The sequence below is a fragment of the Pocillopora verrucosa genome, chromosome 7, assembly GCF_036669915.1.
Source record: "Pocillopora verrucosa isolate sample1 chromosome 7, ASM3666991v2, whole genome shotgun sequence".
Classification (NCBI taxonomy): Eukaryota; Metazoa; Cnidaria; class Anthozoa; order Scleractinia; family Pocilloporidae; genus Pocillopora; species Pocillopora verrucosa.
Window position 1 is genome coordinate 19,449,544 of NC_089318.1, and position 19,924 is coordinate 19,469,467.

Consider the following 19,924-nt stretch of genomic DNA (forward strand, 5'->3'; position numbering starts at 1 on the left):
GCCTCACAACAGCCAATCAGAAGAGAGAGCAAACAGCCAAAGAATTATATATATATACAGTTGACCGAAAACAAGATATTCAGTTTTCAGTTGTACGCGTTACGATAACATAAAAGCAAAGAATGATGGGAAACTCGACGATTCGATTCCTCGCGTTTCTCCGCCTGAATTTTGTTCAATTGCAGAATGGCCTTTTCCGCCAAAAAGAGAGGTATGTGAATACTTTGAAAATTCCTGACTGTCAGGCGTTTGGCCCCATTAGGACTGTGGGGTTTTAAGCTAAAAACCTAGTCGGTATATACGCTCACTAAGAGACCGAATGCCGTCATAGTTAACAGCGACCACAGAGGTTTTATCCTGATCTTTCTCAGACAACCTCGATCAACAAACACTTTAGCTTCCTGTATACTCCGCATTCTCCCTATACAATATTCGGCTTATTAGACCTTGAGTCGAATGTAGAAGGAAAAGGCTTTTTCGCCGTAGACACGATATTATTCAAAGAATCTACGCAAAAGACACCCGTTTGTAAACGCTGTATTTTAAATGATGCCCGTCGAACGCTTAGACTTTTGATGTTTGCGTTTGACCCGTTTAACGGAAAGCCGTTAGTGTGCGTTTTCCCGTGGAAGGTCATATATGCCCAAATCATGTACATGTAAATAATAGACCTGTTTATAGTTCCTAGCGCTATATTGGGCATGAAAACGCGCACAAGTGAAAACAAGGCGAGGATTGACTCGTGTTAAATGTCTGTGAGCGCTTTTGTTGAAATTCGAACATGGGTAGTAAAATTGTTCGATTTAAGGAAAATGGATGGTCCTAGCCGAAATCTCGATAAAGCTAATTTTCTCCCAAAAAGAAAGGTTTGCCTACGAGCTTTCACTTCTTCAAGTTTATGCACGGAAGCATGTATTTTTGCTAAGTATTTATCGTTCTCTACTTATTCTCTGTGAATCATGGATGAGGGTATCTATTGTTGCAAAATTAGTACAAATTTTCTATTAGGTACCTGAATTGTTTTAAGTTCAATAGAGTTTTTTTTATTCCGGCAGTAAGTCAATGAGCTCAGTACTGTTCACCTGTTTACTACGTGGCAGTGCTTTCAGTAAGATTTGAAGTAAGTGGCTACCTCGGTAAAGCACTTGCCAGAAGATAATATGAAAAACAATTTCAATCTGGTTAGCCCATTAGTTCCATTAGAGTAAAATTGCTTCAAACAGAGTTTTCTGTGGCAAACTTTGGTAAATAAACATATACTATTAGTCTCCTCCTTTGTAACAATTGTGTAACTGATTGTTTATTTCTAATCAAAATCTTCCATTTGCTGACTTGCAAACCTGCTGCTTGAGTTTCACACAAAAAGTCCTCTAAAAGGACGTATGATTACTGGTTACTGAAATTGTAGTCAGTATGTTCTCGTAAACTCACAATCTTATTTTTCCAGGAAACTTGGTTTACGATATGATAAGACAGTACCAATAGTTTTTTTTTTTTTTTTACTCAAAACTTGTTTATAAGGGTAAAAGTGGCCTGAAAGAAATTTAAAAGACCTCCAGGTGTTTGAGGTCTCTCTTAAGCTTCCAAAGAGTCACAGAAAGATCCAGAATGGTGTTAACCATCCAACATCACATAATACTAAACACTTTCAACAGGCAGTTAACAAAAACAAAACTAGACAATATACTATGTGTATCAATATTCATCTGAAAACTGCCAGTGAAAGAATGAATCTAACAAACAAAGACTATATAATTTAAAAAAAACTGGGGTGAATACTCCAGTACTAAATTGACTGTTATTTTCTGTTATTTATTTACCTTTCTGTTCTGTAAATTTGACTTGGACACAGCAAAGTATATCCAGCAATTCACATCACAATACCCACCAGAGCTCCAGCGGGTGCCAGATGTTATTGAAAGCCCTACATGGCTTGCCTAAAACACTCCTAGCAGAGAAACTCTTGGAAAGTAATTGCTTTTTAAAAAATAACCAAGACACTGTATCTTCAGAGCTTTCACTTATTATGGCAGACCCAGAAAACTGACACAAATTTGGTAGCAATTGTGACAAAAGAAGTTTTCAGTAGTTGTTGTTTTTGTTTTTTTTATGATAGCTTAGTAATTCAATATGGATGCCACATGGAACTCTCCAAAAATATATTGTGTGCTTTATGTATCAATCAATTTGATGCTTCAAATTGAAAAAAAGAAAAAGTGAGTTTCACCAACTAAAAGAGTTCTCAACACAAAGATGAACTATAACACTAAATTTTATTATTCACAACATTGTCCTCATAATAAAAAGTTTGATGGAAGTCTCACAAAATATAATTTCTCATACAATTTGATGGTCTGAAAGATTCTCTTTCAAACAAATCTTATGGTAACTGTAACAGTATAAAAAAATATCTTGATTTGGATATATTTCTCAATCTTTTAAGTATCTTCTTTACATGTCAAAATTATATTATCATAACATTGGTTAACACAATGCAATAAGAACTAGTATAGCAAACCTTTGTGTCAGAAGGCCTCTGAGCACTAAGAATGAGAATATCAATTCACTTAATGTTTATCACTGACAGAAACTTAAATGTGTATAAATGACTAGTATTGTTGAGATCAGTAGCTGAGAGGAAGCATTTCTGTTCTCTTCCTTTAACCCTTAAATACCCAAGATCTGATTTTTAATTCTCCCTTTTAGCTGCTACACATTTACTTGTAAATAGGTTATGAGAATTTAATGTAAGATCGAGATAACTTCTGCCCAATAAGTTTCAGTATTGTCATTGTCTGTATGCTGGATAGTGTTTGGATATTATGGGGAGAAGTTACATGAATCAGTAATTTTTGGGAGTTTTTTAAAGTGTCTAATATTTTGGTCTGATTCTTTCAATGCTGTCTATCCACCTAATAAATTACCATGAGTCAGGAACTGAAATGGTTTTCAATGTATCACAAGCATAAGTTGTCCTAGGCCAGATGGGTATGAAAATGTTATGACATCTGTTAGTTACAGTTTCCCTCATGGGTTGATAGAAAGAAGGGTTATAATCAAGTGGTTCTACAGGCTCTATTGTATAGTTTCTCATAAGATACAATGTACAAATAGCAAGCTAAAATATATCTTGGTAAACAAAATGGGAATAACTTTTGCTGGAGAATATGGTACAACAACAAGTACCACATCAACAACAGCAGCAATAACAAATCTCCTCTACCTAGAGGGCTACAGCCTTTGCCTCACTTTCTAAGCCATACTGAAGAGCTTATGTGGTACTTCCTGTGGATTGATCTGTCTAATATCCAATTTACTCTCCAGTTTTTTCATGTTTCCTTCGAGAAAGAACTGATAGGATTTCAGCTTTTTGTAATGCATTCCTCTCAACACGATGTGGTGATATTTTTGTGTGGAAACAACAGAGTAATCGTAAAGGTGAATGAAATTCATCTCAGGTAAATTATGGAGATCGCTCGAAGTCCTTACCATAGTTGCTTCGTATTTTAAGTCACTCTGGTTTTGTTTTAGGTCCTGGACATCTGTAAGAAGTTCTCGGTTTTCTCCACTACTCAATGGAAGGATGTTTCACATCAGCAAAGCATAAACTTTTGACACAAAGTCAGCCCTAATTTCGCCCGTCAATTCTGAATTACACTTTAAACTCTCCCTGAGATCTAATGCTTTGAGTTTCATCTGAGAACAAAATTTTCATATTGTTTTATTAAAGAACCATTTTGAAGGGAGAAATCACATTGAAAAGTGCATTAGAACATGAAAAGTCAGTAGATCAGCTGTTTGAATGAACCGCCGGGTCAACCCCAGCCTTGTTATCACACGCGTGTGTGTGTGTGTGGTTACTAATCCAATATGGCACCAGGAACTGTAAAAAGGGCTATTTTTCTTCCTTCTCTGACTTTTTAAATTCACTCTTGATATTGATACAGAATATCAGGTTCCTTGTTGATTCAATTTTTAACTGTAAAGTGTAATTTTTTTCAGAATCAGTCGTCAGCTTGCAGTGCCTTAGTAAGGTGAGTTTTGTCAATAGATGTTGTAATAAATAACAAAATGGTAAACATCACATGGTTATCTGTCTGGGAATTTGAAAGAGTGAACTGTTCCTCATTATTCCTCTATCTGCAAACATATCACCCAACAAAGTTATGCAATTCTTTGTTGAGACATAACTGCATTTATCAACCTTCCACTTGTCTTGATGAGAAAATAGAATTGTCAATAATGTTCATCATGGTGCAAAATTGTATTTTGGCTCATCATCCATGACTTAAAAACTTGCACAATTCATGATGATAATGTTATATACAGTTCAAGCATTTTGTGACAAAATGAGTCTCAGAATATGAGGTTTTTTTGCTGATTTTCTAACCAGTTTTTGTATGGATTGAAGAAGGCCTATTACAGGTAATGACATTTTTATCTGTATTCCACCAACAGGATTTCAAACTTACATTTACAGCCAGATATGGCATTGACAGGGAAGAAGAAATGGAGGTTGACAGTGAACCTGGTAATTGTTTTTCAGATAATTATGACCTGTTTTTATTTGAATGTACTGGGTTTCATATTCAGCTAACATTGTTTATATTACAAACCCAATTGGTTGGGTATAGTAAGCCAGGGGCTAGTGGATTGTGAGATCAGGCTGGCAGATTCTGACTCTCACTTGCCCAACAGACAAAAGGATTTTTTTCAGGGACAAAAAAAAGTGTGTCACTGAATGAACATCACAAACAGAGAAGTAAACAACTGAATTTCCTAGTGGTTCATTGAAGTACCGAGTCACTGACTTGTATTTTCACTTTGTTGAATTGGAAGTTGACAGACATTAGGGACCTTCAGCAAATCACAACAGCAACGGCAATAAGGATGAGGCAAAAGATCTAATGAGCAGAACAATAGCTTGGCATGAGCATTTTAAAACTGTGTACATTTCTAAGCTGCCCTCTACAAAATAACAAAGTGAAATCATCAAAATTTGTGTGGTCCAAGAAAGGAAACCCTAACGGCAAATTATTTAAGTTTCCACTAGGAACTCGACACTGCTCTCATACGTTATGCTGATTTTTAACTTGCACTGCCATAAGCACTGATGAACACATCCAGTCAATCATGAAATCCAACTAAATTGACGTCTTCCTTAGTGTTGCCATCCTAACTGTAAAAAGTCCCTACTGGCTTGAGCAGCACTTCATTCACTCTGAGGAAGATTTGTTGATGTTTAAATTGATGAAACCAAATTATCTAATTTTAAACTGTTTTTAACAAAACAGCTTTGAAATACACTTTAGCTGTGGTGTGAATTGGTTGTTACTTAATTTTTTTTTGTCAACCTACAGTTAGACTTGAGTGGAACAGAATTAATATTTGAAATCACTGTAGTGAAGTGAGTTTTGCATTACATTTTTTGCTAGGGATTGTGAAAGTTTCCTTTGCTAATCTGCCCAATCTTCAGATTTAAATTAATAGAAATTTTATTATTGGAAATGACTTTTTCTGAGCCCATGCAGGCTAAGGTGAATAGCTAATAGATCACATTTCTGCATATTTTAGAGTTTGTAGACTTGAATGCACTTTGTTCTCTTCAATAGTGGTAGAAATTCCACATAAAGTAAAACTGGAAGTGAGCGACTTCAGGGATGCCAGCTTCAGTAAGAGTGTTCACTTCAAGTGTTCAAACATTGAGCGCAATGTAATAGGGAAGGTTGGTTTCCTGAAAGATTTTGTGAAGTCCTCAGAGGATTTCATGAAAATTATCACACTCATAAGTCTTCATGCTTTGGGAAAGGATACCAAAGGTGAGTAAGATAATTGTATCTGTTATCAATGAAATGGTTCTTTTTGTTGTAATATCACTTGAAAATGAGTTTTCCTATTGAGATCTGTGTCCTTTTTGTTTGGCAGGTCCTCATTTGTGTCCTGGAATGGAAGTCCTATTAGTAAGAAAAGATTATGCAGGTAGAGAGGCAGTTACCCACAAGAAGAAGAGTGACCTTGCAGGGTGCATGATCACTCTTCATGAATGTCAACAAATACACAATTTTGTTTATCAAGGAAATTTTCAGCTGACAAGTGTCCTTTGGCTGCTGTCAGAATTTTCTCGGACAGTTTTGTAAGGGAAGAGAGTAACAAGATTAGAGGTAACTTTACACTGCTGAAAAATTTATGGGAAATATGTAAAATAAACTATGGACAAGGGGAGAGGATTTAAGAGAGTTTGTCATAAATGGCAGTCATGAAAATGTGAACTTGTGATGTTTTGGCTGTCTACGCAGTGTCAGAATGCAATGCCTACTTATTCCCAGACTTAAGAAACATTTAAGCAGTAAATGTACTCTTTCACAGCGGGTGGAGCAATCTGAGTCCTTGTAGAATTTTACATTAAATTTAAAATTACTCGTTTTTATAACTTTCCTTTTTAAATTTTGTGCCTATAAGGCTGCTTTTAAGTTTCTTAATCTTAAATTGTACCTCCTGTAATGTAATGAATATATTTGTAGTTTATATTTAACTAGTAATTTCTACAATAGTATTGTTAGTTTTCAACACCAGGGCCCCTCTGGATACCACCCCTATAGCTGAGGGGTCATCCTGTATAAATAAAGTTAATCTATCTATCTATCTATCAGTTGGAGTCATAACAAATCAATAAAATTTCCTTTTATTTCAGGAAAGAGTGGAATCCTTGAAATAACTTATACTCAAGCTGACTACTAACACTTACTATTTCTTATTCATTTCTAGTAAAGGGCAAGAAGGCTAAAGTCCGAAGAAACCCAAACAAGGCTAATTGTTTTTTTTTTTTAAAGAAAACATTAAATTTAGTTATCTTATAAGCAATAATTAAAGGCAAAAAGATTTCCCATACTTTTATGTCATTCTTTTAGTTGAAAACTAGGCGACATAAAATGTTTAAAGGGGTTAGTTTTAAGATTCAGTGCCAGGTATCACAAAACAATTAGTGTTATCAACAAAGTTGATGATGATAATAGGCTACAGTAGACCCATTATCAACTCAGTTACAATGAAGATGTTGTAAAGTCCTGAGAAACCCAACCAAGGCTAATTTGTTTTCAAAAAGAAAACATTAAATGTAGCTATCTTGTTAGCCATAATTAAATGCATAAAGACTTCCCATACTTTTGTCATTCTTTTAGTTGACAACTAGGCAACGGAGAATGTGAAAAGGAGTTAGTTTTAAGTGTCAGTGTTAGGTATCACAAAATGATCATTTTCAGTCAACAAATCTGATAATGTAAATTGGCCACAGTAGACCCATTATCAATTTAGTTATAATGAGGATGTTGTAGATATGCTTTTCATTGGATTTTCCTTTTTTAAATCCTTTTTACACTGAATTAATTTAAACACTGCTGTTGTATACTGTGTGAATGTACTTGAATCCTCTTTTGCTAGAGAATAAAACAAGCTAAAGATCTGGTGGTGACAATTAACCCTTTCCCTCCCCACCCTGAGCATTCATATTATCCATCCTGTTCTCCTTACAAAAACAATTGTTTTTGAGAATAAGGAGCTTCTTGAATTGGTGATCATTTCCTTTACTCTCATAACCTTTACATTTGATTTAAATGTGATACTGTAAGGAGAAATTAGATGCCCTTGGGTGTGAGAGGGTTAGCTGCCCACTTTTTACCATAGGAGTAATGTATTTAGGGAGTGACTTTTAGTGGGTAAACTGTCGCGAGCAACTTTTTTTGGATAAGTAGGGATATGCAAACCTTTAGAGGGTTGTAACCTTAAAAGAATAAAGAGCCATAAGTATGGAACATGGCAATAAAATTCATTCTTTATGGCAAATAATTGAGAGCAAGATTGAACGTAACGCTTCGTAAGGTTTGGAGTCAATGTTGATGTCACATCCTGTTTAAAAGGAAATACTCCAAGCACATTATTTTGTTTACTTTTCCCTTCATGTCAGTTCTAATGCCTGCATGTCATTTTGGCACCATAAATCTTAAATTTACTTGTCAAGTGACTTTGTCTCAAACCTTTGAGATATTTTTTCACATGGACCAATGAGACACCCCTGCATAATTTCCTAAAAAATTGTAGCCATTCAAAAGACAGGCTTAATTGTTTATGAGGAAGAAAAGAATCATTTTCTGTTGAGAAACATGATGTTTGGACCAATTAAAGTACCACATTACAAGAGAAGAGATTTACTCCAAGATTTATAAAAGACATACATTTTTATTTAGTAAGGGTATTTTCCAGTAAAGGTAAAGTATCCAATCCTACCAACAGGTTGCATCAGTCGACAGTCAACCATTTTCCAGTCACAATTTTCTTCAGAAGACTTAACTTACAGCTAGCATGGCAAACAGAAAACAAGACAATGAATGGTATCAAAATGCCAGGTGTAATACTAATGTGTTTAAATATTGATAAGTTTTCTTCACAGAGAGAGAGCCAAGAGAAATTTTGAAAGGATCTTAGAGGCTAAAATTTTAAAGGAGAACTTGAGTTTACAGTGCAGTGGGAAAAGTGAAAACAGAAAGAAGCTTTCCATGATAATGTTCTGTATATTCTTATGTATAACCCTTAAACCAACTCCTTGGATATCATTGTTAATTCTCTCCTCTAACTGCTACACATTTCCTTTTAAACAACTGTAGTTAAGAGAATTTGGTCACAGATCAAGAAAAGAACTAGTTATTAAGTTTGACTATTCTCCTTACCTGTTTGCTGGATAATGCACAAATATTAAAGGGAGAGGTTTCATGTTAATCACTTTGGTAGTCAAAGAGTTAACACAAACATGCACTGCACAAGAGCCAGTTTTCTGTTATCAGCCTGAATAAACTTTAACATTCCAATAAAAAAGAACCATTGCATAATGATAATAGTAAATCTGAAAAACAAATTTTAATGTTTTCCTCTGGCAAAGAGACAACCAACACAGAAAACGTGTTTCTCACACAAATCTGAGAGTCTGAATGTTTGGGTATGGGAGCTTATTTATATTGTGTGGAAAATAGTTTTCCTCATGATTTACTTGTTGCTCATTTATAAAATACTTCCCTATCTGACCAACCCTTCCTGACCTTGATATCTTTCCTCCGCCTGTTTATCTTAATTCTTATAAATCAGTTTTCTCTTATCATTCTTTGTGGCTCTTGTTGGGCCTTAGGTTTTCCACTCTCTTGTTCCAAGGGTCTTGTGCATGAGAAAGTTAACATGCTAAATTTTGCGCAACAGTGTGAGGGATTTTAAAAGTTGCCATCCTCAAGTTATTACTGCTGTCACAGCAACATGTCATGATGTCAAAGTGTCACATGATATGCACCAACTACATTAGACGTATAACAGGTATCATTGCATCCTTATAAAATCTTTCTCAAAATAGACCGAGATCTAACAGCTTCTCTACAATGTAAATCAAAATGTAGCACTTAATACTTTTCATTCTTTATTTTCTTTTCAGTAGTTGTCCAATGAACAACTTTGTTTTTGATTCATCTTCTTTTCTCGCCCACACCTGAAAATCACAAATAAACAATTACCCCTGATCAAGAAAATGTCTCCTAATTAAGAAAAAGATAAATATCAACCCTTTGAACCCCATTGTAAACATGTAGAGCTGGTTATTTTCATGAGATCTAACCCAAACTGGAGTTTTACGCAAGCAGTGGGCCTTATGTATTCTCTATAAGAGGAACATTTTCATGTAATATCAATCCTAGCATCCACTGGTAGGTTTTGACCCTTTTGATAAAATTCACAAATATAAATATTCAGGCAAAAGATTCAGCCAAATTCAAGATAAATTAGAATGTGGTTTTGTTAAACAACGGCTAACCTTTGTTTAACCCTTTACACCCTAACATTAATATGTATAATCTCCATACTGTCCTCTTTACATTTCTTAAGGTGCTGACAAGGAGAGTTGGTTTAATAGTTAAGAGAGTCTTTAGTTGGTGATCATTTCTTTGATTCTCATGACCTTAAAGTGTAATTCAGGGGTGATATTGTAAGGAGAAATTAAATGCTTGTCACTCTTTAACAAACCATTAACTTCCATAAATTCTTGTCAATGGTGCCCATGGATTTCGAAATAATAATAAGGCTATTTTTCTTTAATGATCAGTTCCTTGACTCCCATAACCTTTACTTATGATAACATGATAATATTGTAATGAGAAATTTGATGCAGATCTCTCTTGGGAGTTCTGTTTTTAAGGGTTATCATGAAAAGAAATTTTTAGTTCTGTTCAACAGAAGACTGGCTAGAAATACCACACAAATGAAGTAGAAACTAAGAAAATTATTTAATCACCTCTCTGGTGTTGATTCATGTAACAACAGTGCTAAATTAAAAAAACAAAAATGTTTCATAACTGGAACAAATTTACTGAAATAAGCCCATAAAAAGCTAAAAAACCAAAATTTTTCATCTCCAGAACAAATTTCCTGAAATAAGCCATAAAAAGCTATGTATAAGCAAGTGTGTTTGCCCAGTGCTATGGCTGCAACATGGTAAAATTGAATAAATCAAGGCACTTCTTTGACCTAACAATTATGTCTGATAACTGTTGCAAATATTCTGGAGCAAAATCAGTGCCTTGCAATGCACACTTGAAAAAGAAATTGAACTAGACTGGGAACTAACAAATACATAACAACACATTGATGAACAAGTCAAATTGAAGGGTATGGCTTAAGATAGTTATATATTGAAATACAGTCATACAAAAAGAAGAAATTTAAAAGTAAATTTATGATAACATGTAAAATCAGGAACATGAGCTATCGACATACCTGGAATTTGTATCATTTCTACTCTCTAACAGTACATGATCACCTTTGTGGAACCTTAAAAAATAATTACAATTATATTCACAAATACCATTCTAGGTGTGTGATTTAGTCTTAATAGTCATTGTCATGTGTGCACAGCTGTCACAAATTAACAAATATATGTCAGTCACAGAACCACATACCATTCTCTTTCATAGTAAAGCTGTCTATCTTCATATCTTGCACTGAATGGACTTTTCTCTGATTGACAACCACCTACACTTGAAATAAGAGTTTGATGATTCAAATTTCCAAAATGATAATATTCATTATTAACACATTTGGTTGAATGTGAATCACAATATTTGGTTGTGATTCATGTAAATAAAACCTTCAAAACAAAACAAACTTCTGTAAACTTTAATTTTTCACTAAAATTGTAAGTACATTGCACTAGCAGTTGAGTTGAAGCTCTCTAAAATGCTCACAGGAAAGTGAGTACTTCAAATGATCAACTATAACTTGAGAAAGCAATGACATGATAAAAGTGTACCATACAATACATTTGTGCTCTTCGACAGGCCTCTTGCATCCTTCAAAAACAACATCATCTACATCAATTGAATGGCAGTTGTTAAAGTCAGTTCACAAGGCAATTTTTTCTCATGAATGGCCAAGTTACTTGCAATTGAAGCAATTTAAGCAAAGTTGAACTCTGAGTTCCAGCGCAGCTATGTAGCTTGAAATTCCACCGGTGGTATCTCACATTTATCAAGATCAAGTCACCAAGAGTTTTAATATTTTATCTGAATGTGTAAGGAACTGTATTGACTTTTATCAGTTCTCTAAAATGACTTTTAAGCATCTGATGAATAAGGTCCAATATAACTTTTCAGCTCGATGTAGTTTTTACTTCACATTGCCAAATAGGTATACTTATTTTACCTCTCCTATATTTGTAATTACCATATTATTCTACCTCTCCTGAATTTTTAACTTTATTTCTAAGCAGATGTATTTCTTTTAGGTAGAAATAACTTATTTGAATTTTTATCTAGAAGATATGTTTTTAAGGAGATGTATTTCACAGATGAAGAGCCACCTTGTGGAAATGCAGAATAAAGCCATTATCACTAGTATTATTACTATTTAATAATTTTAGTATTATTATTATACAGTCATAAGACAAGACTCGAAGTCGTTTGCATAATCTTTTGCTTTTAGAAGATCACTTCCTTCCACACACCACACAACAATTTTAGGACTTTGACGCCTCCATCTAAGTTACAGAGGAACAAATGACAAGAAAGGTTGTCTCAGGAAAGGTTGTTTCAAATACTCAATCCATTGTTGTTTTCCGACGTATCCTTTATCTCTTCACTAACGTCCATTGCTTAAGTTCTCTAGTTACGAACTGACACAGACGCATACCAGCGGTTTCTGTCATTGATCAAGCTAAATTTATGGAACATGCGCAGATAAATTGCCTCCCTACCGTGCTGAGTGACAGTAGCCTCACAACAGCCAATCAGAAGAGAGAGCAAACAGGCAAAAAATAGTATAAAGTTTGTTGCTTATAAACACAGTAGATTATTTTGCTCATCTGGTGCCTCCGTGGACATGAAATCGGAGAATGATGGGAAATTCGCCAATTCGATTCCTCGCGTTTTTCCGCCTGGATTTTATTCAAGTACAGAATGGCCTTTTCCGCGAAAAAGAGGGGTATGTGAATACTTTGAAAAATTCTGACTGTCAGGCGTTTGACCCCATTAGGACTGTGGGGTTTTAAGCTAAAAACCTAGTCAGTATATACACTCACTAAGAGACCGAGTGCCGTCATAGTTAACAGCGATCACAGAGGTTTTATCCTGATCTTTCTCAGACAACCTCGATCAACAAACACTTTAGCTTCCTGTATACTCCGCATTCTCCCTATACAATATTCGGCTTATTAGACCTTGAGTCGAATGTAGAAGGAAAAGGCTTTTTCGCCGTAGACACGATATTATTCGTTGTTAGACAAAGAATCTATGCCAAAGACACCCGTTTGTAAACGCTGTATTTTAAATGATGCCCGTCGAACACTTAGACTTTTGATGTTTGCGTTTGACCCGTTTAACGGAAAGCCGTTAGTGTGCGTTTTCCTGTGGAAGGTCACATATGCCAAAATCAGTACATGTAAATAATAGACCTGTTTACAGTTCCTAGCGCTATATTGGACATGAAAACGCGCACAAGTGAGAACGAGGCGAGGATTGACTTGTGTTAAATGTCTGTGAGCGCTTTTGTTGAAATTCGTACATGGGTAGTAAAATTGTTCGATTTTTAAGGAAAATGGATGGTCCTAGCCAAAATCTCGATAAAGCTAATTTTCTCCCAAAAAGAAAGGAAAGCATTGTGCCGCCTTTGGTTGTTCAAATACATTTTATGGCCCCAATGGTTTGCCTACGAGCTTTCACTTCTTCAAGTTTATGCACGAAAGCATGTATTTTTGCTAAGTATTTATCGTTCTCTACTTATTCTCTGTGAATCATGGATGAGGGTATCTATTTTGTGTGTGTGTGTGTGTGTGTGTTATCCACCAACCCTCTTAATCTTCCTGCATTAGTTTAGTGGTCCTGTCTGTGCCCACCGAGCTCCTTCCCTTAATGGTTTTGGTACATTTACATATCATTAACCTGTTGCATTTCTTATTGTACCATAAATTTTTTTATCATCGAGATATTGGCTTTTAGTTGGTCGATCTTGTCCTCCAGTGATGAGATATCAGGTGGCGAAACTGACAGGCCCACTTCACTTCTGCTTGAGGGTGCACCACCTTTCACTTCCTGCCCACTTGGTACTTCTAATGGGAAGAGGAGAAGATCCATTGTCAGTATCACATAAAGTACATAGAAATAAGTTCAAACAACCAAGGGAACAAATGCTGTCAGTTGATTGATGGCAATAGCAAAGAGTTCAAAGAGGTGAAGTCCAAGAATGCTTGGGGAGCAACTTTTCAAGCAAGAAAGAGTAATTCCATAAAGACTGGTATGAGACCCAACAGCTACTTTTGATCTCTCAAAGTGAACAAAAGGTACCAGAAGAACAATTAATGCTTATTAATGGAATAAACTTTCAGAAAGTCAAATAAAATATCCCTGTAGAAGGCTGACTACTATGTAGGAGCATAATGTACTGGTATATTTAGATCGTCAATATAACTCTCTGTTATAAATTGAAAATATTTGTCAATATAGATTATCACTTTTGAATAACACCTTTTCTAAACATTACATTCCAATTCAAAACATTCTAGGTCATAGTGAAAAGACCGTGGGAATTTTTCTATGAGTAATTATTTTTTTAAGTGCTGAATTTGGATTTGCATACCTAGTTCAAACAGGTTAACATGAGAAAAAAGAATGAGGCTTGTATGTTAACGGTTAGTAGTAATAAATTTAGGAACTAACACAAATTCAAAGCTCTTTCAAACTTGTTGAAGTTGGCACCATGACACGAAAAATGTTAAATTATTAATAGTGTTTCTAGAATGTCTCAAATGTTGGTAACTCAGTTAAAAACCATCTAGTCAGTCCCTTGTAGAATATAGCCATTAAATGCTTGGCAAACAATTATTGAGCCAACAAACGCTGTCAGAAATGTTATTTAAAATGAACTTTTTTTTGCTTGAGAAAATAAACGTGTACGGTTAACATTGAGAACTAATATAGATCACTTTCATCTTAATTTGCATAAGTATGCCAACGATTTCTGCGCCACATAATCAAGTGGATGTATTGTGACGCTCAATCAAAACACATTCGAAATCAGTAAGGCGTGACACAACATTCGTCCGAAGAGTGCAAAGTCAACATTGATCGAGGGAAATGATATTGCGAACCCCTAAACTGAAATGCACGCTCTCTGTTTAAGACGTTTTTAGTTTCGGTTAAAGTAAAATTCTTTGAAGTTAAAATCCCTTTGTTTACGACAGCGTGAAGTTGCAAAACACTTAGGCATAACAAATCTCAATTGTTCCCGCTGAGTTTCGACATCGTCGATTCATCTGTAATTGACACGTAACGTTCCGTGCTTAAAAATGTTGTCCAAGATTTGGTTTCCTTAACTGATAACCACCCATAAGGGATTAAAACAAAAACAAAAAACAAAAAAAGATAGATTACAGACATCAATTAGTCGTCCAGCACGCTTGACTCGCCTGGAATGTTCACTGAGGTGATTTCCATAGTAACCAGCCTTTAAGCTAACACTTCACAGTTCTAGTACGTGCGCTGACTAAAAATAAGCATACATTATTTAAAATGCCAGACCACTGTAGTCTCATCGTCTACAAGCATTAAGAGGAAACTATCCTCAAACGTACCCCGAAGTTTTTCATTTTTGTTCAAGGGACACTTGCTCTTACAAGCTGCCGTAAGTTATCAAGGACATTTTCACATCGAGTACGTGGTCGCTTCTCTTACCTTTTAAGTCTCCTTTTTCCGGGTTACACGCGCAATTTCGCTCGACGATAAGGCCAACTTTGCCAAACATTAAAAGTACCACCAATATTAACGCCGTCACCGAAGTAAGAAGAACAAAAAACAAAATACAACGGTTTAAACAAGATTCTTTTGAAGGTGTGTCCGACAGTTCTGAACAACTCGAATCATCTCTCGATCTGACCCGTAAATTCTTCAGTGGTATATGCGGCTCGTACATATCGTTATAACGTTTTCGATGTCCTGTATTCCCTCCTCCTTGTAAAACACGAACTTGTTCGTTGATAACCGTAGGATCTTCATAATGATGAGATTTTTCGGTAATTGTGAAGAAGGGCTCCCCGAAAAACCTGTCGGCCGACTGTCGGTCAACTGTCGGCCAACAGTCGGCCGACAGTTGGTCGTCTGTCGGCCGACAGTCGGCCGACAGGTTTTGCCCGAAATATAGGCTACCTGTCGGCCGACAGTGGACCGACAGTCGGCCGACTGTCGGCCGACTGTTGGTAATGTGTCGGTAACCTGTCGGTAGCTTGTCGTTAGCTTGTCCGTGAAACGTTAACACAAACCTTAATGTTTTCTCTCGGTTTTCGCTTGATACAACATCCAACGTGTGTAATACGTTGACAATTGACTTTCAAGATTAACCTAATTACCTAGTAAGATGAGTTTTGACGATAGATGTTGTAATAAATAACAAAATGGTAAACATCACATGGTGATATGTTTGGGAATTTGAAAGAGTGAACTGTTCCTCATTATTCCTCTACCTGCAAACATATCACCCAACAAAGTTATACAATTCTTTGTTGAGACATAACTGCATTTATCAACCTTCCACATGTCTTGATGAGAAAATAAAATTGTCAAAAATGTTCATCATGGTGCAAAATTGTATTTTGGCTATCATCCATGACTTAAAAACTTGCACAATTCATGATGATGTTATATAGAGTTCAAGCATTTTGTGACAAAGTGAGTCACAGAATATGAGGTTTTTTTGCTGATTTTTAAACCAGTTTTTGTATGGATTGAAGAAGGCCTATTACAAGTAATGACATTTTTATCTGTATTCCACCAACAGGATTTCAAACTTACATTTACAGCCAGATATGGCATTGACAGGGAAGAAGAAATGGAGGTTGACAGTGAACCTGGTAATTGTTTTTCAGATAATTATGACCTGTTTTTATTTGAATGTACTGGGTTTCATATTCAGCTAACGTTTATATTACAAACCCAATTGGTTGGGTATAGTAAGCCAGGAGCTAGTGGATTGTGAGATCAGGCTGGTAGATTCTGACTCTCACTTGCCCAACAGACAAGAGGATTTTTTCAGAGACAAAAAAAAGTGTTTCACTGAATGAACATCACAAACAGAGAAGTAAACAACTGAATTTCCTAGTGGTTCATTGAAGTACCAAGTCATTGACTTGTATTTTCACTGTGTCAAATTGGAAGTTGACAGACATTAGGGACCTTGAGCAAATCACAACAGCGAAGGCAACAAGGACAAGGCAGAAGATCCAATGAGCAGAACAGTAGCTTGGCATGTGCATTTTAAAACTGTGTACATTTCTAAGCTGTCCTCTGCAAAATAACAATGTGGAATCATCAAAATGTGTGTGGTCCAAGAAAGGAAACCCCAACGGCATATTATTTAAGTTTCCACTAGGAACTCAACACTGCTCTCATACATTATGCTGATTTTTAACTTGCAGTGCCATAAAAGATGATGAACACATCCAGTCAATCATGAAATCCAACTAAAAATATATATTTATTTTGAAATTGATGTCTTCCTTAGTGTTGCTATCCTAACTGTAAAAAGTCCCTACTAGCTTGAGCAGCACTTCATTCACTCTGAGGAAGATTCATTGATGTTTAAATTGATGAAACCAAATTATCTAATTTTAAACTGTTTTTAACAAAACAGCTTTGAAATACACTTTAGCTGTGGTGTGAATTGGTTACTACTTAATTTTTTGGTCAACCTACAGTTAGACTTGAGTGGAACAGAATTAATATTTGAAATCACTGTAGTGAAGTGAGTTTTGCATTACATTTTTTGCTAGGGATTGTGAAAGTTTCCTCTGCTAATCTGCCCAATCTTCAGATTTAAATTAATAGAAATTTGGTTATTGGACTTGACTTTTTCTGAGCCCATGCAGGCTAAGGCGAATAGCTAATAGATCACATTTTCTGCATATTTTAGAGTTTGTAGACTTGAATGCACTTTGTTCTCTTCAATAGTGGTAGAAATTCCACATGAAGTAAAACTGGAAGTGAGTGACTTCAGGGACGCCAGCTCCAGTAAGAGTGTTCACCTCAAGAGTTCAAGGACTGAGCGTGATGTAACAGGGAAGGTTGGTTTCCTGAAAGATTTTGTGAAGTCCCCAGAGGATTTCATGAAAATTATCACACTCGTAAGTCTTCATGCTTTGGGAAAGGATACCAAAGGTGAGTAAGATATTTGTATCTGTTATCAATGAAATGGTTCTTTTTGTTGTAATATCACTTGAAAATGAGTTTTCCTATTGAGATCTGTGTCCTTTTTGTTTGGCAGGTCCTCATTTGTTTCCTGGAGAGGAGGTCCTATTTGTTAGAAAAGATAATATAGATGGAGAGGCAATAACCTACGAGAAGAAGAGTGACCTTGCAGGGTACATGATCACTCTTTATGAATGTCAACAAATAAGCAATTTTGTTTATCAAGGAAAATTTCAGCTGATGAGTGTCCTGTGGCTGCTGTCAGAATTTGCTCTTACAAAGTTTTGTAAGGGAAGAGAGTAACAAGATTAGAGGTAACTTGACACTGCTGAAAAAGTTATGGGAAAATGTAAAATAAACTATGGACAAGGGGAGAGGATTTAAGAGAGTTTGTCTCAAATGGCAGTCATAAAAATGTGAACTTGTGTTGTTTTGGCAGTCTATGCAGTGTCAGAATGCAATGCCTACTTATTCCCAGACTTCAGAAACATCTGGCAGAAAATGTGCTCTTTCACAGTAGGTGGAGCAAGCTGAGTCCTTGTAGATTTTCAAACATTGAATTAAAAATTACTTGTTTTTATAACTTCCCTTTTTGAATTTTGCACCTATAAGGCAGAATTTTAAGTGTCTTAATCTTTAATTTTACCTCATATAATTTTAGGAATATATTTGTAGTTTATTTTTAACTAGTAATTTCTACAACAGTATGGTTAGTTTTCAATATCGAGGCCCCTCTGGATACCATTCCTAGAGCTGAATGGGTTACCCTGTATAAATAAAGTTTATCTCTCTATCTATCAGTTGGAGTCATAACAAATCAAGGAAATCTCCTGACTATGTAATGTGTTTTATTTCAGGAAAGAGTGGAATCTTTGAAATTACTTATACTCAAGCTGATGACTAACACATTATTTCTTATTCATTTCTGTTACTGGCAGGGCAGCAAGGCTAAAGTCCAAAGAAACCCAAACAAGGCTAATTGTTTGTTTGTTTGTTTGTTTTAAACATTAAATTTAGTTATCTTATAAGCAATAATTAAATGAAAAAAGATTTCCCATACTTTTATGTAATTCTTTGAGTTGAAAACTAGGCGACAAAGATGATAATGTCACAGTAGACCCATCATCAATTCAGTTATAATGAGGATGTTGTCCCAAGAAACCCAAGCAAGGCTAATTTGTTTTTAAAAGAAAACATTAAATTTTAGCAATCCTAGAAGTAATAATTAAATGCAAAAAGATTCCCCATACTTTTATGTCATTCTTTTAGATGAAAAGTAGGTGCCATAGGGTGTGTTAAGGGGTTAGTTTTAAGTGTCAGTGCCAGGTACCACAAAATGATCAGTTTCAGTCAACGAAGTTGATAATGTAAATTGGTCACAGTAGACCCATAATCAACTCAGTTATAATGAGGATGTTGTAGATATGCTTTTTATTGCCTTTTTATGCTGAATAAATTTTAACACTGCTGTGTTATATTTGTGTGAATGTACTTGAATGCTTTTATGCAAAAGAATAAAACAAGCCAATGGTTTGGTGACATTTAACCCTTCCCTTCTCCACCCTGAGCATTCATGTTTTCCATCCTGTTCTCCTCACATTCCCGATGATACTGACAAGAATTGTTTTTGAGAATAAGGAGCTTTTTAAATTGGTGATCATTTTCTTTATTCTCATAACCTGTATGTTCAATTCAAGGGTGATAATGTAAGGAGAAATTAGATACCAGACACTCTAAGGTCTACAGGTTAACCTGCCTACTTTTTACCAGAGGAGTTGTTCATTTAAGGAGTGACTTGGTCATGAGTAACTTGTTGTGAATGAGTTGGGGTATGCAAACTTTGAGACAGTTGGGATGTTAAAAAATAAACACCAAGAATGTCGAGAACATGGCAAGAAAATTTGTTCTTTATGGAAAATAATAAAGAGCAAGATTGAATGCAACACTTCATAAGGTTCTGGCTCAAAGTTGAAGCCACATCCTGTTTGAAAGGAATTACTCAAAGCACTTTATTTTTCCCACTGTTCCCCCCATGTCAATTCTATATTGTGTCATTTTGGTATTATAAATTATAAATTAACTTATCAACTGTTTTTGTCTCTAACCTGTGTAATATTTTTCAACATTGACCCACGAGATAACCTGCATAACTTTGTCAAAAATAATTGTAGCAT

The 19,924-nt window shown here is 35.4% G+C and overlaps 1 protein-coding gene across 1 annotated transcript; it reads left to right on the forward strand.

The window, feature by feature from the left end:
• Nucleotides 1-95: 95 nt before the first annotated feature.
• LOC131785138 (uncharacterized) lies at nt 96-19,605 on the forward strand. The gene is made up of 7 exons (XM_066169412.1): nt 96-211; nt 4,003-4,034; nt 4,459-4,531; nt 5,613-5,819; nt 17,514-17,720; nt 17,827-18,064; nt 18,689-19,605. The coding sequence occupies exons 1-6, from the start codon at nt 187-189 to the stop codon at nt 18,051-18,053; spliced, it is 771 nt and encodes a 256-aa protein (XP_066025509.1). The 5' UTR covers nt 96-186; the 3' UTR covers nt 18,054-18,064; nt 18,689-19,605.
• Nucleotides 19,606-19,924: the final 319 nt, after the last annotated feature.